This window comes from Brachyhypopomus gauderio, chromosome 13, assembly GCF_052324685.1.
Source record: "Brachyhypopomus gauderio isolate BG-103 chromosome 13, BGAUD_0.2, whole genome shotgun sequence".
NCBI lineage: Eukaryota > Metazoa > Chordata > Actinopteri > Gymnotiformes > Hypopomidae > Brachyhypopomus > Brachyhypopomus gauderio.
The window spans coordinates 3660517-3685247 of NC_135223.1; the positions used below are offsets into that span (position 1 = coordinate 3660517).

At 39.8% G+C, this 24731-nt stretch overlaps 1 protein-coding gene across 12 annotated transcripts in view; it reads left to right on the forward strand.

The window, feature by feature from the left end:
- Positions 1 to 14088, forward strand: part of asic1c (acid-sensing (proton-gated) ion channel 1c) — a 146259-nt gene extending 132171 nt beyond the window's left edge. For 6 of the 12 annotated variants that reach the window (XM_076970613.1, XM_076970614.1, XM_076970624.1 and 3 more), the window contains 10 exons: positions 582 to 732; positions 981 to 1037; positions 1322 to 1475; positions 2268 to 2359; positions 2490 to 2569; positions 3811 to 3879; positions 10218 to 10270; positions 10472 to 10507; positions 10835 to 10868; positions 12495 to 14088. In XM_076970613.1, coding sequence (XP_076826728.1) covers positions 582 to 732; positions 981 to 1037; positions 1322 to 1475; positions 2268 to 2359; positions 2490 to 2569; positions 3811 to 3879; positions 10218 to 10270; positions 10472 to 10507; positions 10835 to 10868; positions 12495 to 12599 — 831 coding nt within the window. In that variant the 3' untranslated portion in view covers positions 12600 to 14088. The remainder of the gene's footprint in view (positions 1 to 581; positions 733 to 980; positions 1038 to 1321; positions 1476 to 2267; positions 2360 to 2489; positions 2570 to 3810; positions 3880 to 10217; positions 10271 to 10471; positions 10508 to 10834; positions 10869 to 12494) is intronic. The other 6 variants (XM_076970616.1, XM_076970621.1, XM_076970619.1 and 3 more) reach the window with 4 other exon arrangements.
- The last annotated feature ends 10643 nt before the right edge of the window (positions 14089 to 24731 follow it).

The window sequence follows — 24731 nt, forward strand, 5'->3', positions numbered from 1 at the left end:
AAAATTGTTACACAGGAACAGTGTGTTGGACCCATGCCAGAGCTAGAGAGGATGCTGGAAAATTCAGTTTTAAAAGCTTATATTATTGTTTTTTTGGACATTTGAAAAAGCTCAAGCACAAATCCCTGAGCTCTTTGAGTTCAGGTTATTTTTATGGTACAAGTCACTTCTTGGTGATTAGCATGTGCAGCATCTTTTAATCTGTACTTTGGTGATTTATATAATCACAGTTCTACTCAACAGATTGCTACCAGCTCTAAAGGCTTTTTGACCTCAACTATCTTAGTGTTTATTTTCCCCATCTCTGGTTTCCTCCAGGTTCAGTTTAACATGTTTTTTTTCCCAGCATGTTTTCATCTGCCTGTCTCGGTCATATCTGATCTCTTTTACCCCAGCACGTGGTTCTACACCACCAGACCTTCTCCATCGATTCCTTGCTTTTGTTCTGCAGTTGGGATTCGGAGCTGTGCCTTCTGACTAAACATGTCATGCGGGCTTTTGCTAGGCTGCTGGTGTCTGTGATCTGTCGTTGCATGGTGCTGTGGTAGCGCTAACAAGTGAAGCTGTGTGGTGTGTCTCAGATTCAGTACCTTCCTCCACCCTGGGGCGACTGCAGGTCCACGCCCCTCGTCTCTGACTACTTCCCTACGTACAGCATCACAGCGTGCCGCATCGAATGTGAAACTCAGTACCTGCTGGATATCTGCAACTGCAGAATGGTACACATGCCAGGTATAGGAGCACATTTTAACGGAGCAGTAAAAGCCCAGGTATGGGTATGTTATACGCACTTTTGCACAGTAAAAGTCCTTATACTTCCTGTGCGATAAATCTGGACTTGTTCTTGTGCTTGACAATAAAGACCGTTTCATAATTATGAAATCGAGGACCGATTTGTTTCTGTTGCTGTTATTATGTAGCGTTCCTCGATTAGAATATGAGGTCATTAAGAATGTTCAATATTTTACACTATTTAATAGGCACTTCAACTGTGTGCACGCCGGAGCAATATAAGGAATGTGCGGACCCTGCCTTGGGTAAGCGAGTATGGGTAGATTCTCATCAATCATCAGACTAAGCATAATCTCCTGCTGAGCCATAATGAATGTTGCTAAATGTAATCTAAATTATTTTCATTAAAAACTCATGAAACTCATAACTAATGTTATTTAGCACTATTCAATGTGACATTCACTCAGCAATACAAACGCTGAGTATTTCAGAATAAAATTCATGTAGACAGCTGTGAGACTTTTACGGAACAATTATACCATAGGCATTGATGTTGTGGAGTAATGGAATTTGTTGTTCCAATTTCCAGATTACCTTGTTGAGAAGGACAGTAAAGTCTGCGTATGCCAGACGCCATGCAACATGACCCGATACGGCAAGGAGTTGTCGATGGTGAAAATCCCCAGCAAGGGTTCCGTCAAATACCTGGCCAAGAAGTTCAACAAGACGGAACAGTACATTGGGTAGGAAATAGCCTGTTTAACAGCCGACAAAAAACCTTCTTTTACATATGAGGTACCATGCCAGGGAATCTTCTTAAAGCATTTTATAAGTAACGTATTTTCTCGACTATATAGCACACCTCAATATAAGCCGCACCTACAAAAAAAAGGAAAATGTTGTATAAGCCACACCAGGCTAAAAGCCGTATATGTCTACTGAACTGAATACATTTAATTGAACTGATCAGTCTCTGAACAGTGCCTGTAGCATTTCATGTGCGAAAGATTTGGCTTTCAGCCGGTGTTGTGCCAAATTCAGACTCCCCGGCAGAATCCGTCTCCCCTCGTTCACCTGTGCATAAAGACTCTACAGATTATATTTTCGATTTACGTTTCTATGCTTAAATAAGAGCTAGACTTTAATTATCCATCACAGCAAACGGCACAGCATTATCTATGTCCAAAGCCACACTGGCTCAATGGTGTTATTTAAAAAAAAAAAAAATACACACTGGTTATACCGAAGTTCACCTTTGACCACATGACTTCGCAGTATTACAGCAGTATTATGTCTAAATATCTAGTTAGGACAAAACTAGAGCGCTCAATGAACTATAATCACTGCATCTTCCGAATATCATCTGTAGCGTCTTTATGCGTTAATAGCACATCTAGTGTTACCCTATCAGATTTATACATTTCAAGAAAAGAATTTCACTATTTCACTATTGTGAAAAAAAAAGAAATAATCCAATCTGAAAGCGTAGATGAGAAAATTGCATGACGCCATTCTTTGCCTTTCTTCATTTACAGAGAAAACATATTGGTGTTGGATATCTTTTTTGAAGCTCTGAACTATGAGAAGATCGAGCAGAAAAAGGCATATGAAGTGGCTGGTCTACTTGGTGAGATATTTCATGGATAAAGACTCATCACTCGTCACAGCAATGCCTGGACATACATTTCCTTTTTAAAGGGTTAAGCGTAAGAGCATGTTAATATGACTTGTTATATTTGTGTATTTTTTTCTTTCAGGGGACATTGGTGGACAGATGGGTCTGTTTATAGGAGCCAGCGTCCTGACAATACTGGAGATATTTGATTACTTGTATGAGGTACAGCGCATTTATCTGTGTTGACTTTGTGGTTTTTACAGTGGTTTTCAAACCCTTTCAGAGCCTTCTTGTATTCTCCATATCTGAAATTATTAAAAGATTCATTTAGCAGTAGTAAAATAAATACTTAGGTAAAGGCATAGGGATTTAGGTCATTTTACTGAGTCAAACCCTAATTAATTCAGGTGCACAATATTACCATAACACAGTTAGCTAAGTTGCCACTGCCTTCATATACTGACTATGGTTCAGGACTGTTACAGGTGCTGTATATCAATAAATGACCAAATTAATAAATTAATTTAAAAAATCAGCCAACCCAAGGAATGTTTTAAGTCAGGCTATCCATTCAAACTTCACTCTTGAAACAAAACAATTTTTTTATGGTGTGACGATAACTGCAGCATGAAAGATAAAAATGGGAAAATGTGCACCAGTTAAAGTTAATCACAGAACTCAGCACTGTGCAGACAGTACCGCCTCAAAGCCCACATAACATTTTCAACAAAACTTGACAAAGTGCTGTGGACAGGTGAGAAGTTTTTTTTTCTTGTTTAAATAGCAAGAGACCCAACACAGATCCACTCCATCAGTACCTGCCCTATTTAAGAAGTAGTTTGGTAGAGTATGATGCAGTGGGGGTGTGAAGTTTGCTGACACTGAAGGATAAATGGTTGCACCAAAATGGCAGAAAATTTTACAAATGTCAGTATGCCACAGACATAGAAAAGGGAGTGGATCATTTAAAGCAAATTATGTATTACAGGGCGAAAGCTCCCCTCAGGTAGCTTTAGAGAAAGGGAATTAAGGATCATTACTGACTCCTTCAGACTGACTTAGTCAGCACTTGACTGACTGACTGAGTCAGCACTCCTGATAAAAATCTGTGACGTCTTGAAGCCTTTGCCACGGAAGCTGTGAAAAGGCTTAGAGACCATTTTTTTCTAACTGTGCAAAAATACTACAGACATCCAAAAGAACTTGAAACTATCATTTATAGCTTAGGCTTAGGTTCAATAGGTTTCATCATATGTGCAATTCTCATATTTCTAGAAGCTTCTTATATTGTCACCCTCTGTAATTTTTCTTTCAATAGTTCAATGATATGAAACAACATAAGCTTATCAAAATATATCTGAGTTTCAACCCAGCAAGTTATTAACTCCAGCTTTGCACTATAATCGGCCCTGTCTGTTTTGTACACTCTAGTACAAACCTTCTGTCCTAATCTGGTTCTGCAGGTTTTTAAGGATAAAGTTCTGAACTACACACGGAAGGATCGGTCACGCCGGAGCACTAGTGATAATCTGGTAACTGAGCTGCTTATTCTCATACCTGCATGCACAAAAAGACATGACGGAAACAACAAACAAACAATAATAAATGCCACCACCACCACAAAGCTCTTTCTTATGTCAGGAATAACTATTTTCTGCTGCATGCTGCTGCCATGTAATTAGTGTTTGGCTCAAACTGTGATACTGAGGAAGAAAATGTAGTGAAAAGGCAGTGTCTGGTTTGAAGTAATTTGAAGCATCTGCTTTATCGAAGAACTCAGTTTGACTATGTTCTAATATAGAATGTAAAATTTTGTAATATACAATGTAAAGCAGCTTACTTGAATGGCTTCTATAAATTGAAGCCATTTTTTAAATGGTATTTCATTAACAGTGTGTACTTGATTAAGGTTTGCTTGATCAAGACCAGGCCTGTTGTCTTGGCCTGGGAAAAAACATTTTCTAACATCATATCAGGGTACCATTTACTATGTGAAGAGCTAAAAGTAGCTTCATTCAATATTATGCAGATGTTTTTTTTCATTATACAGGAAGCATAATGAATGCTGGGCTTTGGAAGTGATACCTTAATAGTTTTTTTTTATTTACTTTTAAATTTTTTAAACTATAGTATGTGTTATTGAAACAGTAATCCGATTACTGAGTACTTCTTTAAAAAGTAAATTAGTTACTTTATTGATTACTTGGTTTTTTTTTCATTAGTTTCTTTCAGCAGCTATCAATGACAAAATAACTTTTTTTTGCCACTGCTCACTTATTGGATGTATATTTTTAACAGTAACAATGTACCTCCTGACATTATGTTTGTGTCGCTGCACTGTATTATTTGTAGTGCTGGGCGGTATGACCAAAATTCTATATCACGTTATTTTTCAAAATTATATCGGTTTCACGGTATTTGACGGTTTCCCCCCCAATGCATGATTTGTTAACCACATTGATTACGAAAAGAATTACTGCAGTAGAGTGGTTAAGAGTACCCTATTCCACCGTTAGCTAGGTTTATACTTTCGCTAGTGACTGTAGTGCTGGACTCGGCCCACCTCGCGCAAACCTCTGCCAACGGTGGAGGCGTTTATTTCAGCGTCACATTCTTTGTGTTCTCCGTAATGATATGTGGTAGTATATAGAAACACCCCTCAAAAACAGGGGAATTAACATTTACCTGACAAATTTTAATGTTGCTTTGTGTTCCAGGTTTGAAAAGTGCTGGAATTTAGGCTAAAGTACTTGAAAATGCTTGAAATTGTAACTACTTCTCAAAAAACAGCTGTCTGACTGAACAGGGGTGGGTTTCCCGAAACAGTCGTAACTCTAAGTACTTCATAACCTCGTACTTACGAATATTCTTAAATTTACGAGTGTTTACCGAAACTCTTCGTAACTTACGTCGTTCTTATAGTCGTTCGTAAGTTAAGAATCTCCGGACCCATTTGTAACTCACTAAGTACTTCTTAACTCGAAGCTCTCGTGCAGTTCTACTTCAAAAATGATAGAGGCGCTAATTTCACTCGCGCGGGTTTTAATCGGCATTACTACATTTGCGTTTATGTGTATAATTAGCCTAGTAGCCTATTTTCTTTTGAAGTATTTACATCGCATATACCACAATGTGTCAACAGAAATCAAATGTACTACTTTGAATTATTTAGAATTCAAAGTAGAACGGATAATTATTTAAATCTCTCTGTTCGTCATCGTGCAGTCAACAGCGTTTCAGACTCAAAATTATTGTATTCTTTAACTTAACCAATAAAATGGATTGATTAATCTGTAGCACATATAAGTAACTTGGATTAAGGCTAGCAGTTGTGCTTGTGTGATGAACATAGCAGCTCTTCAGAATACTAGCTTTGAATAGAAGACATAATTTAAGAAGACGACGTAATCCACGAAGCCATGTAGTTCGCCTGAATACAGAATTTTGCCCTTAAGTCCACGACGCAGTTACTGACCACCCTCCGATTTTATGCCACAGACTGTCCTCCGATTTTATGCCACAGACTGTTCTGCAGACTGTTGGTGATGCCCACGGACTAAGCAAAGCTGACATCTAAATGTGTGCATGCTGTTACTAAAGCATTGCTTCGCCATGCAGCAAAAATATATATATAGTTTTTTTTTTCTGAATTTGATGAACGTCCTCGAGCTATTGAAAACAGTAGGCTATACTTTTGTTTTTGGCTCAGTTCACTCGACAGAAAGTTTCATTTTCTCTGCTTGTTTGCCATGGTTTTGAATAACGTGTGAAAGGTTAATTGTGTGCCCTATTTATAGCCTTGATAAAAGCCTACGATCGTTCTATGTTCTACTCATTTTTTCCTTATACTTGAAATGTCAACACATTAGTTGTTAGTTTTTATGATTGTCATTTTGCCAATGATGCTTTTGCGGCGTAATTGTGAAAAAAAATTATGTAAATCGGTGGTTCGGTTTTCGACTATAGCGGAGAATTTCCAGTGCAGCTGCAGAGGCGGAGTCCACTAAGAACTACTTAGAACTCGTTCGTAAATTTGGAGACTATGAAGGCTTTTGGGAAACACTCGTAAATTTGGTGTTCTTAAAGTTACGTCGTTCTTAAAGTTGTTCGTAACTTTCTAAGATCGTTCGTTATCGGGAAACCCACCCCAGTTCTCTTGTATTACGTTAACTTGTAATTCCAGGACCAAACATGAGAGAACGTGAAGACATGAAGATTGGCCGTTTTGAAAATGTGATGAAAAAGCGTATAAATATTTCACTTAATTAAGTTTAACGTGCTGGGAAACATTGAAATGGACCTTTAAAGTGACGTACAAGTGCTTGAATTCCACCCTGTAAACAGCGCTGAAGAGCGGAATGCGACCTCGACACAGAGGAGCCCCCGCGATTGCTACCCGTATTTCCCAAATTATAAACCGCTACTTATTCCCTCACGCTTTGAACCATGCAGCTTATAATGAGCTTATTTTCTGTATAAAATACAGCTTATTTTCTGTAGATGTTTCTTCACCCGTCAGGGCTGGAGCAGAAAGTTAATCATGTGGTAAGACAAAGTTGTAAATCAAAGAAGAAAGTGCTCAATTTAATTTAGCACATGCAAGCAGCAGGCACGACGGATATATATTTTTTTCAAACGAACATGTTGTGCCAAATTCTGAGTCCCCTCATTTGCACACGCACAAAGACGCTACAGTTGATATTTGGGAGATACAGTGATTATAACTTAGTTCATTGAGCACTCTAGTTTTGTCCTAACTAGATATTTACACATAATACTGTTGTAATACTGCAAAGTCATGTGGTCAGAGGTGAACTTCGGTATAGCCAGTGTGTATTTTATTTAAAATAATTAACACCCTTGAGCCAGTGTATCTTTGGACTAGGGGTGGGACGCGATTAAAAAAATTAATCGAATTAATCAGAATCTTTGTAATTAATTAATCGAAATTAATCACATTTTAATCGCATTTCAGTATTTAACATGAGAAATATTAATATAAGTTTGAATGATGAATGAATCAATGAACATAATCACAAACTTCAACATCTTGTTTATTTTTCCACCAGTCTACTACACAGACCAATAGATGAGTGCATAAAAACAGAAAAAAAGCAAAGTTTTCAGAACACTGGAAATTCTGACCAAAAATGTTGTTTTGGGAGTTTTGCTCAGGATATTGGAAGAATAAGAAGAATTGAAGTAAATCAGAAGATGTTTTTTTTAATACCATTTTAGATGGTATACTTTTTCTTTAATTTCCCAGGCCTCTGCCACAGGCATCTCCATAGTGCATAGAAGTGGTCTTCTGCATGCTCAAAGCAAATGACTGGATCTTCCATTCATCATCTATAATATGAGCTGTCACACCAAGATAATTCTTGTTACTAACAGAGGTCCAGTGATCCCCAGTCAGAGCCACATTTGTGGCGCTCTTCACAATAACCTGTTTTACTTCCCTTTCCTCATCATACAGCTGCTGGATTTTCTTCCACATTGTCTTTCTGAACGGCAGTTCGTAACTTGCATCAGTTGACGCAATTTGCATCGCTTCTTGTAAGAATTTATTTTCAACCACAGAGAGGACAAAAATGTGACGTGTCAAGTTTAAACACCGGTTTTTGGTGCGAAACCGAAACGTAATAGAAGCAAACTATTCAGTCAGATATTTGTTGTGAAATGAAATATAATAAATTTCAAGTACTTTAGCCAAAATTCCAAAGAATGACCCGTCAAGTATAAAACGCTTCCACCGTTCACAGGTTCGCGTGCAATGTGCGTAGTCGAGAGCTTGGTCAGTTTCGAAAGTCACCACCCGATTTGAACCGGAAACCCGATTTGGACCTTTTGTTATGTCTAAAATGTCTCAGATGACATGGTGCATGGAAAAGGTGAGTCTGTTTGTGAACAGCCAAGACTTGCCAGGCCAATATGCCAATTGGGTTCTGGGATTACTTAAGCAATCAAACATTAACAGATTAGATGCTATTGTATTTTTTGTTTGTTTGGTTTGGTTTGTTGCTAAAAACAGCAAAAGATCCTTCATTAGTGATATTCATATTGAAAAAATATCTGTCCAATTATTTTACACAGTTAATTTTTTATTCCCTTACTATTTACCAAAGACAATTGAATTGTGTGTAACTAATTCTCAAGAGCACTGATTTGTTTACTAGATACATTTTGAAAAGTCTTGTAAAATCATGTTAGGGAAATATTGCCGGTGTAACAACTCGGACAGAGGGCTGAACGCAGATGCGGACTGAACAAAGGTTTAATGATACATATACACAAAGCACACAAAACATACACCAAGAATCATCAAACAACACCTAACATAGGAACCAAACACTAACATAACTGGGGGAACATGACTACAGAAAAGGAAAGGCATTAACAAGCATATAACTAGAAAAACCACAATCTGAAGTACAACTGAAAGAAAACATCAAAGAACAGAGAGTACAAACAGGCTAAATATACAAACAGAGAACACCAAGAATCCAACAGGTATACGAGCAAGAAGTACTTACAGTAACCGACAACACAAGAGACTAAACACAAGACTTAAATACACTAACCAACCAAGGGACTCAACAAGACACAGCAGAAAGCAATAACGAGGGGCAGAAAACAAGGCAGGGGAGTGAAGTCAGACACAATGAGGAATTTCAAAATGAAAGACAAACGGAAGAAATGACCGACAGGAGGGAGGCAGGCCTGACAGCCGGCTATAATTTCTATAGTGCCTACACTGCGGGGGGTGGGATATCATAATTACATTAAAAAAAAACTGCTTAATCAAACTTTAGAGGTCTAGTACCAGTAACATTCTATTGCCAAATAAGTTTAACAATTGACATTTTGATTCACAATTTTAACCAAAAATAGATCGATAGATATTTTTTTTATCTATTATAATGACGTACTCTTCAAAATTCAATGTAATTAAATAAATGTGTACATGTGTGCGTGTGTGCATGTATGTGTGTGAATATATATATATATATATATATATATATATATATATATATATATATATATATATATATATATATATATATATATATATATTATTTACTTATTATATACTTTATATATAATTACTTTATACTTTAAATACTTAATTATATACTGTACAATAAAAATAGTGTATTAGTGCCTTAGACATGGCAGAGGTTTGACCTTTTCTTAGTCTATACTTAGAATATATTTGAGCTTCAGTTCCGTTTACTTTACATACTGTAGTAACCTAAAAGGTCTTGCTAACACACTTTTGTTGACCCAGCTGGGTCATCTGGGTTATTTGCTATAGCCTAGGCAAGCGTCTGATCCTGCTGATAGAGGAGAGCTGAATGGTTACTGTGTGCGCAGCACTGTCAAATATTGACCTGCAATAACTCATTATTTACCATCATTCATCATCTATAAAGACATTTTCTCAGAGATGACAGTTGCTCTCTAATCACCTGCAACATTTTCTGAATAAAATTTCAAAATACCTGTAAATATAAAAACCTGAAGACCATCCAAATAATTGATTGTTTGAAATACATTTGCTGCTGGTATATTTAAAAAAATATAATTGTGCATTATTTTTCACAAAAATCAATAGATCATTATCAACCCCACATTGTATAATTTTGAGTTGTCCAGGACTAGGCTCAGTTCGGTTTCACTTCTGCAAACTCAGAACATGAAGTTCTTGTACTGGTTTTGACCTGATGGGGAGAGAATCCCACCCTGGCACGAGTGGGTGCTATGTTTCTGTCACTTGAGTTGTGACATTACCTCAGGCTGAGCTGAGACCGAACCGAGCCCACACCAGGTTTGCTCATCTTCATCTTTCTCATCATCGTATGTGTTCCAGGAGTACTCCGAGAATCAAACCAGCACTGGTGTCACATCTAACCATGTTCCCAGGTAGCAGCACCATTGGCAAACCTGCAATTACACTTCATTCTCTTAATCTGTCCAAACACATACTCATTAGCATCTCATTCTTTCATCTTCCTTTTGATTCTTCTTCAGTATATTGTTTTTTTTTTCTTTCTGAAACCATAAATGAGTACAGGTAATCTGTCATTTTCTAACATTCTAAGAAACGTTTTTCGAATCCTGTAGCTTTCAAGACGATGATGATGATTTGAACAAGTTCAGGTAAAATGAATAACTATTAAAAATGGATTAGTTTCTCCCCTTTTTTTCAGCAGTCTGTGTCACTGTCTTGGTCCTCTTTCCCAAAAACTACAGCTTATGGATGTTTGTGCTAAATAGATTTCTTAAGCAAACATGGAGGAAATAACAATGATGACATGCGACTTGACATTTTTTTAAACATCCATTAAATGTTATGTTTCAAAACTGTGCACAATGATCTTCAAGTTCAGTTTTATCAGTTTTTATCATAGCATCGGAGCTTTTGGGAAATAGACATGTTTGTGACTACAACTTTTCCTTTCTTCTTTTTTGAATTTTTTTAATTAGATATGCAGACAAACCTTCCAACATCGAGCATGTGGTGAGGAGACTAACTTGAATTTCTGTTGTCACAAAGTGTAGAAAAAGATTCAGATTCACCTAATGTAAACACGCAACCTTCACAATTGTGACACGAGAAGTTCAGAAACAACACATCTACACTGGGGTCGCATCTTTCTCACCCTAATGATTTCGCAGCGAAAACAACAAAAGGTTTCCCACAGTTGACGTAGAGGACATAGAGTTCACTTGGGGATTTCAGTCATTTTATGCTTGACAGGTCAAAGTTTTTAATTACCGTGTTGTTGTAGTGTTGACTGAATTTTGTTTAAAGCATCGAGAGTGTAATTGCTTTCTGTTGGACCTGAGGCGCTACTGATGCGTCTCAACTGTAAATGAATATCTACAGCCCTTAAAGAAGGTAAAAAGGACTGGAATAAAACCACAATAACCTATTTATGTGGTTTACTGGATATCTCATTTGGGTTTACCTATGCCAGATGGGTAGCAGTATTTCTTGTATAACAGCTTTATTAGATATGAGTATCTGAATCTCATTTCTTCTGATTGTGACAAAAAAAATTTTTTAAACTAACTGCAGTCTGCCAGTTTAGCTCAAATATACTGCATTAATGCAAGAAATGATCAGTGTGTAAACCCATTTCCAACTCCAAGACCAACTTGCTGTTCTTACATATTGAATCATGAATCCCTGAATATATGCTGCCTCTTGTGCTCATTACGTATGGATTGAGTTATTAGTGGGGAATCTTGGGAGTGGGATCCATTCTATGCATCTAAATCTGAGCCTGCAAGGCTGCAAAGGGTGGGAATGTCTCCTCTGCACAAGAGGGATCTTATTAAGCAAAGTAATCTTTTGGGATCACAGAATCTGCGTGAACTAGGTACTGAAAGAGATTGCCATCCTGAGCCTTGGCAGAGAACTTTGCACTTGCATATCATGCCCTGCAAACAAACACATGTGTCAGAGTGAAAGCAGCAAGCTCCCTATTGGTCCACCCAAGGCATTGGGATGAAGCCAGCATCAAATAGCATCACTAGATGCATTCCTTTGTGATGCCATTGCAGGTCTACATAAAATGCGTTTGGACCCAGGAGGAAAGAAATGATCCCCAGAGGGGAAATTTTAACTGAGATTGTTATGTTAGGCCAGATATCTACAGTGTGTTGTGATCAGGCTGGCTGTGTATTCTATGTAGGTGTAGTTGATTGGACCGTACTAAAGTCTTAAGTCCAGGACTAAGAAAGAATGTCTTCTCCCCCCTTCCCTTTCATGCATACTCAACTCCATTCATCACATCTCTTGTACTTGTCTGTCTCCCTCTGATATATAAATGTTCATATGGGGCTGGTGGGGGGGGATCCCAAACTTTATCTGTCATAACATGCATGACCACATGATATTTGTGCAATCTCTGAACCATGCTTTGCCTGTGGACGTTTTCCTTTGTGTGTGTTTTGTGGTATCTCTGTCATCTCCCTTCACGCCCCCCTGTGAATCTGGTCCAATCCCATTCCCACGTTTCTGTGAACTCGCATCCCTCGCACCGCTCATTTAAATGCGCCTCCTTCCGGCAATGTCATCGACTCATTGCACAACATCTGAACTCCTCTCCCCTCCCCCCCCCACTCCCTTCTCCTCCAGAGCACATGCGACACACTCCGGAGTCACTCGGACAGCCTCGGATTCACGCCGAACATGCTACCTAGTCACCCGACTTTAGGCAACTTTGAGGAGTTCGCCTGTTGATGACGCAGGTGTTGGGCCACGACGAAGATAGTTAGGGTTTGACAGCAACTGTGATGTAAACTCATGTACTCCAACCCACCTGTAAGTTCACACCACTATACATAAAGAATAACCGAAATCACTCTGTCAGTAGATCAATGCCTGAATAGCAACGCAGACCATAAGTACAAATAGATTACAATTCTAAAGACAATACTCAGGTTTTATTAGCATAACTGTGTTATCATCTTAACGCCAACTATTTGTTTCATGTTGTTAAAATATTAGTACAATTATCAAAGATTTTAAACCGAAGTCAGAGATTTAGAGGGACAGTTTTCAGTGTTTTTGTGAAACAGACATGAACACCTTGGGTTTTATTTGAAGGCTGTCACTGAAAATTAACGAAAGTGTCACACCATCGCACAAAATCCCAGACTGTATAAACTGGCAGTAAGTTTTACTTTTGGCCAACAAGTTTTTATGAGCTTAGGGTATGATGGAAAAGATTCTCTTGACAGCGTTCAAAAGAATGAGGCTGAAATTATTGAAAATGTTTGTCTCTGTTTACATTAAATGTATATAAGTGCAATAATATGCATAATGTGTTAGTTAAACAGATGTATTACCCTCCAGTCTGAACTATTAATTGTCAAGAGAAAAGAAATGAAAAAGAAAATGAGTGAAATTAGAATCTGGTTCAACTCTCTCTGTTAACAGTATTCTACTTTGGATATGCATTGTATTTCTGTTTGTCTATTTATTTTTATTGCCAATATATTTGGGCATTGTCAAACACATACGACATTTAAAGTTTGTCATACAGACATTTGTGTGAGTAAGTTCAGGTTTTAGATAGAGCATCTTCATGTGACTATTCCCCTGTTCAGTTATGGCCCAGTTAAGAAACTCCCACATATTAAGCTGCTCAAACCAAACCTGTGAATAAATTTCACTGCTTCTTATAATCCACGCTTAAGCAAGCTTAGTTTTGGTCCTGTTCAATAATCACCTGTCCCACAGTCTGCTGTCTGCGAGTGAGGGCAGTGCCGATTTACAGACTGCAGTTGTGAGGTTTAACAGTGACAGGATGTGGAGTAAAGTGTATGACCATATAGTTATGTATAAAACATATGCAGAACTCCTCTGGGATTGATTTTCTTTTTGAGGCTTCCATGATGTTCATATGTTATACCGCACCAAGCATATATCAAACTTTTCCATTTGTGGTGAAATCCACATTTACCACAGGAGTCTTCCTCTCTACCCTGCATGCTCATGTCTACACACACAAAAAGCCTGTTTGGTTTGATTGCTTGGTCCGTGCTCAGACCACAGCAGAGTGAGGGACAGCATCACCAAATGTTCTCAATTTCGCTTCTGCATTGAGCTATACTGTATAATTGTTTTGTTTTATATCAATTACAATGTGATTTCTAGCACATATATATACATTTTAAAACAGTTTGTGGTGAAGTGTAAATTAACCTATATAATAAACAATATATGTAACCATCTCTTAAAGAAGAGTGTTTGTCTCTGTGTCTGTCACTACAGCTAGCATGTGAAAGTAGAAATAACAACAAACACATATGCATTCAATGGCTAGTTACAGCATTTACATCTGTTTTTAACACAGGACCCTTTTTTTACTGGCCTAAGATTTAAGTTAAAGTTCTTTTTAGTCAAATCTATGCGTTTCTCCACAACACTCATTGACAGTAAATATGTGTCTACATTGGATGTCATTAACCTGACGACTTATGATGTCCAGTTTGTGTGTCGTGCTATTTTCATGAGACTTTTACTGTTAGTGTTTGTTTTAGCCCCCCCAAAAATACTTCAACATTAAAAACATTTCCAGTATCAGAATTGTTCATCAAAAAAACACATTTTGGGAATGGTTTATTTATAAGTAGTTGCTTTAATCAGACAAATCAGAAAAAAGATAAATATTAACACCAACCAAACAAAATATATAGCACCTTGCACAGGTAAATCAGTTCCTTTTCTCAAAAGTCAGTTATCACTCTGAAACTGGGTCAGATAACCAGTTTTTCTGCTCATGAGTGCCATGAAACCACATTAAACCAAGAACAGTTTTAAGAGGTGAAATGTGAATATTTTTTATCTGATAAGTCATACCCTATGACTTCCAACTGTTGTGAAAATGTGACGACACATACCTGCCAAAATAAATACTGTACACTAACTGTGTTACGCCCTCACTAAGGCTCTACTCTAAGAGAACAGTGTGTGTGCGATAACAGTAAAGTGTTCCCTCTCAATGCACCACAGGGGAAACCAACCACAGACATGGAGTGTGCACTAAACAGGTTTATTACCAATGTAATACTGACAAAACATTAAAGACAATAAGCACTGATATGTGCAACCCTATTTACAACCTTACACACAACACCACGTAAAATCCTGTTAGGTGTCACTTCGGAGGGAGAACAAGAATTTTCTTTTTCAGGCTATTGTTTATAGCAAGAAACTTTATACGTTAGTTAGGTATATTGGTAACACTTTACATTGTGTTTACTTACTAACGTGAAGTAATGCATTAGTTAACATGAACAACACATGAAGTAATACATTAACAATAATTAACTAATGTTAAGTAAACGTAACAGTTGCGGCTCCTGTTTTGGCTCTTTGTTGCTCGCACCTTTTTAGAGCTTTAGTGTTTTAGTTTGGAGCAAAAGGGACTAAAGAGCTAAAAAAAAATTTGGACACACTTCAGTCCTATGCTGATAGATTCTGGATATTTCCAAGTTACCCATTACTTATGTAGGTAAATCAGTACAATGTAATATATTCCTTTAAGGTTGCACCAAAAAAGGTGCAAGCAACAAAGAGCCAAAACAGGAGCTGCAACTGTTACATGGTTACTTAACGTTAGTTAATTATTGTTAATGTGTTACGTCACAATTATGTTACCCGCGAAGTGACAGCATCTTGACACTGCAGTGTTTCCATATCGATGTGATTTTCCCAATAAGTATAATTAAGAAATACAAATAATTATCCCAAAATGTCCAGGAAGACAAAAATCGATGCAGATGTAAGGGTGTTTCAAGAAAGATGGGAAAGCGAATACATTTGTGCTTCAAGGAGAAAAACCGGTATGTCTTTTGTGTTATGAAGCGGTGGCGGTTGTCAAAAAGTACAATCTGTTGGCATTTTGAGACCAAACACGGAGCTAAGTATGCCAAAATTAGGCATCAAGAAAAACAACAAAATGCCAAAGAATTAAAAGGCAACCTGCGATCACAAAAGAATGTGTTCACAACCACAAACAATGCGGCAGTAAAAGCTATAGTTTTGATATGGCTGAATAAATCGCTGCACTTCAAAGTCTTTTTAGATGGAGCTTTTTTGAAGCAGAATTACTTTTTTCTTGATATTTCAAGTTTTGAACAAAGTAAATGTGATATCTTTGATGTTATTTTTCTTATATTCACTTGGATAGTTTGTAGCCTACTGGTAAAAGTGTTTCGGTAGCTGGTAAAAGTGTTTCGATACTTGTAAATTCGTTTTTTGTATTTTTGTAAATTTGTTTCCTAAAATGTAAACTTGTTTTGCCCTTATCGGCCACTGTAGTAATGTGTGTTTCATAACATAACAAATTAAAAGTATTTATTTTATAATAAAATAGCAACAAGCAAACTTTTTTTTACATCTATGCAAATATATATGTTGAAAAAGTAATAAATTCAGAGTTATTTAACATTAAATAGTAGTTACATTTATAAGTGTGGGCAACGATTATGCTGATGTGGCCCACGGTGGAAATGAGTTTGACACCCCTGCTCAAGACCTCCTCATTGTCTTCCAGTTTCTATAATACTGGATAATTACACCATGTTTTAAATAGAAATGTTTACTACTGATATAGTAAATGATTGTTATTGCAAAGTGTTTCAGGATGTTTCCATCGAGATGGTTTATAGTCATGAACTAGAAGTATTGGAATATTGTTTGTTCAGCATTATTGCTAAATTCATCTGTGTTACTGATACATTAGACCATGACCATATAAAAGCACTCTGTGGGTCACTACCAGAGGTGGGAATGAGCCAGAATGTGATTCTAAGAGTGATTGTAAAAGTCCAGAACCTTACAGTTTAATTTAGAAAATCTATTCATGTCTTTCTATATGAATAATATTAAGCACTCTAGAGAGCTGGCTCACTGTAACAGAGCAACATTTATTTAAGGGCAAATCCATAAATGTAATCCGTATACCGGTCCAAAGTCTTGTAGCCGGGGGCCAGGGAAACAAGTCCAGAATGGTATAAACTCTTTGTAATATGGAGTGCTGAAGTTCCCCTGGAATATTTTCCCCTAGATCTTATTCCCAAAAAGTTTTGGTGATGGCAAAAAGGGAATGCTATTTCAAAATTTTTATGTAAATAATGGATATTTTATCTTCACAGGACAGGGCAAGGTAGTGTCACAGAGGTAGTGCTGGGGCATGAAGTTTTATGCATGCCTCAAACTTGTAGAAAAAAATCCTTTAAACGCTTGAATTTTTCATTAAAAAAAAAACCCAACAAACCAACCCGACATGAGAATCATCAAAGAAGTTGAGTCACATCCCTTGCTACATGCTGATCATCTTCAGTAGCCTGTTAGCCACTGACCAAGACTGCCACTGCACTCCTGCAGACTATTACCACAAACTCTTTAAAAACCGCACTCACAAATACCGCTGTGACAAGTCTCTTGAGTGGTAGTGAGTTTCTAAGTCTTTCTCCTAGTTCTAAAGCCTGTTGCTGTGTATTTTCTTGGACTGTTTTGCAGCTGTTCTCTGTCATTGTTACTCCTGTTCACCTCAGTCGATATTGTGTTCAATTTTGCCTTACTTTTGGTTACTGATCCATTTTTTTTCCTCTGCCTCATATGACTATACTCTGTCGGACCATGATCTACTCTTCTGTTTGTCGTACTGGAACCAACGTTAATACGTTTGCGGTTTGTTCGCACTGGCTTTGTTTGTTTCCTTGTATCATTACAGAAGACTTCACCAGAGGTGAAGGCATAATGCAAGCCATGCAAAGCAGAGGCATCGATGGATGGATGTAAGCATCCATGCCCTCTCTGAACAAAGGAGGCTACTAGATTACCACCATGAGTTTACTGAGTTCCAGTGTGACTGAAACTCCACACCCAGTTCCAAATCTACAAGGTAGCTCTGCCTGACTAATATGATGGTAACCTAGCAAAATGCAAAGGAACCATGTACTCCAATGTGCCTTGAGCTTGATACATTCTCCACATAATTCTCCATGACCATTTCACAGTGGTGGGCAAAGTACACAAACCACGTACTTGAGTTTAAGTACAGATACCCAAAGTAAAACATTACTCTAGAAGTAGAAGTCCTCCCTTTATTCCTCTCCTTAAGTAGAAGTATAAAAGTACTGGTCTTCAAATGTACTTATGTATTGAAAGTAAATTTAAGGCTTTAAAATTTAAAGAATTTAAAGAATTTGTTTTCTAACAAAGTGCTATGTTCAAATGTTTATTAGGCACTTGAAAACATTTTTTCTTTTCGACTACTTCAAAAATTTCACTTATGTTACACTTCTGGAAATGATGGGCCAACTCATCCCAGGTGCAACATATTTATTTTGTCTGCACAACAGAGAAAACGGCAGGTTACCACTCGGTGCGTTCGCTACTGACTGGCCGACTACTTCTGTCGGTCAGAGCGGCAGTTACACAAGACAGTTACACAAGACGTATTGTAAATGCAAATAATAAAACAGTATTATTTTAACAATTTGCATTATCATCAATTCAATCAATAATCATCAATTACATTAATGTCTCTGCACTTTTACAGTTTTATGTCTACAAACATTGCTATCATGAACTCACTAAATAACCAGAATGTAGTTTACTGTATAAACCAGTATTAGTATAAACTCTTATCCCGGTTTACCGTGTCCTTAACCGCCATCTTAAATCAGTTTTAACCTCTTTAGTGCTCTTATGAATTGCATCTTCACACAAACTCCGTTTTAATTAAATGAACAACAAGTATTTTACATTTCCACCAGTAAACAGAAAATATATATAGTGCAGTTTTAAACTAAACACAGCTATATCGTTAGCACGGATGCTAATCCCGGCCAACTAACTTAACTAGTTCAGGTATACGACCATGTGCGCTCCACAGCCTAGCATTAGCCTGTCCGATCATACCATTAGCTTTAGCTTACAGACATAAACCCACTCTGCAGCCCGTTACCACAACTGCCTCGGACCATAATTCCACCATTTACACTGCACAAGAATCATCTTATATTCACTCATATTTAATATAATTTAGCCTACCACCCAGCTTACCTGCACAACAGAGAAAACGGCAGGTTACCACTCGGTGCGTTCGCTACTGACTGGCCGACTACTTCTGTTGGTCAGAGCGGCAGTTAGTGGTGAATATGGTACCGAGCGCCCTCTACTGGTGAAATATATTAAACTGTTAAATTACAGAAAAGAATGACCTTGGACATCAAAATTAAATGGGGGGCTACTATTTCCATGTATATTACTATTCAATAGTGCCACACTCTCCCCCACAAATATAAATGTCTCCTGACATTTCTGGTTATGAACTACCTCTAACCCTAGCTTTAACACAATCGCACAGCCCATGGTCTCCAGAAGGCATTACTCTCAATAACGTGAGCCTTAGTTACCTTACCATCTCTCTGAACCAAAGTCGGTTGACCTAGAGTGTCATAACTCAGTACCATTGGTTTCTGACTTTGTCTTTTAGGTCGCTGTCTCTCAAAGTCAGTCTCATCACTATTTGAAACTGGAATGTCAATCACCACATTACTTTCCCCTGATCTTTCAAGGTCAGCGCCAGGGCTTTGACTCTGATAGGGTATGTCTTCTTCGCTCTGTAGTGGCAAATCCTCTTCGCACTGTAGTGGAAAATCCTCTTCGCTCTGTAGTGGCAAACCCCTTCTTGAACACTTGGTTCAGGCTGGAATGGCTCTGCCAACGGGTTGAGTGGAACCGGCCTCTGTCGTCTCCCTGGAACAGGCCGGAGGTACCACTGATATGCACCACTGCAGTCGTCGTCCGATGAGTCACCATTTACTGGCTGCTGTTGCTGTGCAACCGGACCTCTCAACTTTTTCCTTGTAAGAGTCAGGGAGTCTTTTTGGGGCTGAACAGTCTGTGATGGTGGCTCCTCAAGGGGTAGGAAGTCACATGGCAGCAGAAGATTCCTGTGCACCACCTTTTCCTTTCCCTGACCAGTTTCAGGGCAGATCATGTACACTGGACTGTCATCTGTTTTTCTCCCCGTTACTTTGTAGATTTGGTTTTCCCAATAGGACTGGATCTTTGCGGGACCACCTCTAGGAGTGAGGTTTCAAAGGAGGACTCTATCACCAGGCTGAAGATCTTTCCCTTTAATTCTCCTGTCATAATATGCTTTCCCTCTTGCCGCTTCTTTGGTAGCTGTTTCAGAAGCCACGGTGTAAGCCTGCTGCATTCTCTGTTTCCAGCAGCTAACATAGTCATCATAGTCCATATGAGCTTCATCCTCCCTTAGATTAAAGAGCAGGTCTATGGGCAAGCGGGGGGAACGGCCGAAGATGAGGTAATATGGGGCATACCCTGTTGCTTCATTCTTCGTACAGTTGTACGCATGGACAACTTTATCTAGTGACTCTTTCCAATCGTCTTTCTCCTTGTCCTCCAGGGTCCTTAACATGGACAACAGGGTACGGTTGAATCTTTCGACCTGCCCATTACCCTGGGGATGGTAGGCTGTCGTGTGGGAGCCCTGGATACCTGAAAGTTCTCTTAGTCTTGCCATGAGTTTGTTGTCAAACTCTTTACCCATGTCGTGGTGTAGTCTAGTCGGGAAGCCAAACTTGAGCGCAAAGTCATTAAATAGTTTGTCAGCAACAGTTTTAGCGGCTTTGTTCCTTGTCGGGTACGCTTGTGCGAACCTGGTGAAGTGATCCATGACCACTAGTATGTACTCATAGCCCTGCTTACACTTTTCCAGGTGTAGGAAGTCTATGGAGACCAGTTGGAATGGGTAAGTAGACTGGATCGAGACCAGGGGTGCACAGGTCTGCTTATTCGGCTTCTTTTTCTTAAGGCACTCACATACTTCAGTAACAAAGTGTTCAACTTCCTTTGCCATCTGAGGCCAGTAGAACCTGTCTCGAATCAGGTCGAGTGTTCTTTCCACTCCTAAGTGGCCCATGTCTTGATGGAGTTCTTTGAACACTAGGGGACGATAAGCTTTAGGAATCACCAGTTGCTCTCGGCGGGTTGTTTTGCGGTGCAGGACCCCACTTTGGTCGACATGAAGCTTCAACCACTGCCTGAGCAGTGCAGCTACTGCAGGAGGTTCAGACTTCACCTCAGCCCTACTTGGCCTCTTACCTTGTGACTTGTACCAGAGCACTCTTGATAGGACTTCATCCGCTTCCTGGGCTGAGCGAATCTGATCTGGTGTAAAAGGCTGAGAACAGTGAGAATCTTTCATTAACTTCAGAGCATTAACTTGGATGGTGCCAATACCTCTGGAAGGGCATCTCTGCTCCACCACTACAGACTCCATAGATGCACTTATGGCCTCCTGTCCCACTTCAGCCGTACAGTTTTTCATGTAGCTGTCAATGTCCAGTGGCATTCGCGACAGCCCATCAGCATCTGCATTGGCCTTACCTGGACGGTAGCGGATGGTGAAATTGTAGTTGGCCAGCTCTGCGACCCATCTGTGACCTGTGGCATTGAGCTTTGCAGTTGTGAGCACATACGTTAGTGGGTTATTATCTGTGTATACCACAAATGACGGGGCATGGTACAGATAATCCCGGAAACACTCACAAATGGCCCACTTCATGGCCAAAAACTCTAATTTGCCAGAGTGCAGGTGGTACTTTTTCTCAGCTGGACTCAGAGTTCGGGACCCATATGCTATAACTCTCATCTTGCCTTGCTGACGCTGGTATAAGACCGCACCCAGCCCAACTTGTGATGCATCACAATGTAGCACAAATGGTTCTGTGACATCAGGATCCCCAAGCACAGGAGGTCTGGTGAGTGCATCTATGAGCTGGTCCAATGTCTCTTGGTGGGAGCTAGTCCACTGAATGGGCATACGTGATGGTAAGTGACCTTTACTTTTCTTCACCCCCGTTTTAGACTTGTTAGCTGAGGCTGGAGCAGAGTTCACAGAGGAGGGAGGACCAAGCAGGCTATAGAGTGGATGGGCTACACGAGAGAAATTGGGGATGAAGGGCCTATAATAAGAGAGAAAACCCAGCATTTGACGTACCTCTCCAACAGTTGCAGGTGTTTTCTTCTTTAAGGCCATTACCGGTGACAACTCTGCTGGGTCCATTGTATAACCTTCACCTGTCACTAGCTTGCCCAGAAATTTCACACTTTGCTTGAACAGTTCGCATTTCTTTGGAGTCAACTTAACACCATGCTCTTTGTAACGCTGGAGGACCAGACGAAGGTGCTTGAGGTGCTCCTCAAAACTGCTGCTGTGCACCAGGTTGTCGTCCAGGTAAGGAAGGCAAATTGTGTCTCTGAGGCCTGCCATACAATGTTCCATGCTCCTCTGGAACTCAGCGGGTGCAGTACTCAGGCCAAAGGGAATGCGGACCCATTGGTAGAGACCCCAGGGTGTGATGAAGGCAGTTAATGGGCGACTCTCTTCATCCAAAAACCCCTGGTGGTATGCTTTGCCTTGGTCCAACACTGTAAACCAAACGCTCCCACCCAGTGCATCCAGCAGGTCTTGAATTCTTGGAATAGGATGTCGATCTGGAACTGACTTGCGGTTAAGCTCCCTGAAGTCACAACAAAGGCGAAGGGTGCCATCCTTCTTGCGAACACACACCACAGGAGACGAATAGGGAGACTGTGATGGTGTGATCCAACCTTTGTTCAGCAGGTCTTGCAAATACTCTTTCACCTCCTTGTGAAGGGGTTTTGGAACAGACATGTAGGTTTTTTTAACAGGACTTGTGTCATGCAAGGTGATATGCATTTTAAGGGATGGGATACAGCCCACATCATCACTATCATATGCGAATGTCTCACATTCCTCCTGCAACATCTTCCGCACAGCTATTTGTTGACTCTCGTTCAGGTGTCGAAGATCCACGGGGCGGTCCCATAACTTTGGTCTCTGTTGGGACTCGTGTGAGTCTGTGTTGCTCAGGTGATGTGACTTTATCTCCATACCCTTTTTGTCCTCTGGTGTCAGCTCATTTACTTTTGTTCGGATGTCTGCGGCATATACAGTCTTTATTGGTTCCAGATGTCCAATCACTTCGCGACTCCTTAAGTAAATGGTGTGGTCTGTGGTGTTAGTCACTGGGATGGGCACATATGGCACTTTCCTGTCTGGAATTTGCACCAACACATCATTGACCACAATGCCCTCTGGTGGTGGGTGAGCCACATCAGTTAAAAACAACATGTCTTGTCCTAGAGCATGAGGAGAAACATGTGCTCTTACATATACTGTGGTGACTTGATTGGCTGGCAAAGGCACCCTTTTTACTCCCGTCCTTACCACACCTGCCTCTGAGTCTCTCCTGCTGTTCTGCACAAGCTTGACCACACTATGTGCCATTTGTGCTGTTATTTCAAAGGCTTTACTTACATAGTGTGTAAGTTGTTTTCTTCCGTCTTTAGTCTTCACCTCTTTTCTGCTGACAACCGCTTCTATAACATTGTAGCCAATGATAGGTTCATTGGTCACTGGATACCAATATTGCCACTTGCAGTTCACTGGCTGGGACACATCACTGTCTAGTCTGAAGCTGACTTCTATCCAGCCAATGTAGGGGATGGGAGTGTCGTTTGCAGCATACACCGTGAGCGTCTCATTCTCTAGTAGTTCTGAAACAGGTCTGACCACTGTGTGGGGAAGGTGATTTTGCCGCCAGCTTTCATTTACAATGCTGGACTGTGCCCCTGAATCCCACAACACTTTGACTGGGTGATTGTCCATACAACAGTTCACAATACAGCGTTTTCCCACCAGGCTTACTAACCTTGACTTGCGTTGGGGTGGTAGATAATGAACTTCAGTTACAGCTGATAGGGTGGTAGCTGGCATCTCATTGGAGGATGGTGGTGCGTTTGAGGGTTCATTATGGGACCGTTTGGTCTGGACTACTGTTGGTCCCGTCTCAGTAGCCCCTCCCCATTTCCCGTCGACAGTCTCGGTGCTCGGCATCCACGAGAGTAGTGGCCTTCTCGGCCACATTTAAAGCAGTGCATGCTGCTTACATGTTTACATCCCTGCACTGTTTACATCCCTTTTGTCTTTGTTTTATTGTTCTAGTTGGGGGACTGGTTTCCATAGCAGCCTGAAACATTTCTTTCATTTCCCTACGGAGCTCTTCTATGATCTGCTGCGTCTCTACTTTGGTCTCTTTAGTTTTAACTGGCTTCAGGGCCACTGTAGTGGGAGATTCTCTGGATTTTGAGTGACTCTGAACAGGTGTCAGGGCTGTCTGGCATTCTGCTTGGAGTTCTTGTACCCTGGGGATCTTAGCTGCAGTGGACCTTTTTCGTTTCTCAGCCCTTTCATTTTCTAGCTTTGAAGCTTCATTGACTTTCTCAATCAGTTCTTCATCTGTTATGGTCATGTCACTCAGGAGGGGCAGTAACTGATAATTTATGGAGTCATTAAACAGGCCAGTTTCAATGGAACGGAGAAACTTGCGCTGAATTGTGGCTCTGCTGTACAGCTCATCAGTCTCCTCGTTTACTGCTTTCCATAACAGTTTCTCTTTGAGTTCTATAGCCCGAAATACAAAATTTAAGGCTGTCTCTTTAGGTTCTTGTGAAATATTGAGAAGCTGGTGGTAAAGTTCTGTGGGGCTATCTACTCTGTAGTGTCCCTTTAAGATGGTGAGCAATTTACTAAGTGTGAGTTCCCGTTTTATCTCCAACATGTCTCGTAGAGGCATACCCGGGCTAATGGCCCTAATTACTGCGTCAACTATTTCAGTTTCCGCGTGTCCTTTTGCAACCCCATTTTCGATCTGACGGATTAAACTGAGGTAGGACAATTTATCCTTCTGCCCACTCTCTCCGATCTGCCCACTCTTTTCTTCACTTAGGCTCTGG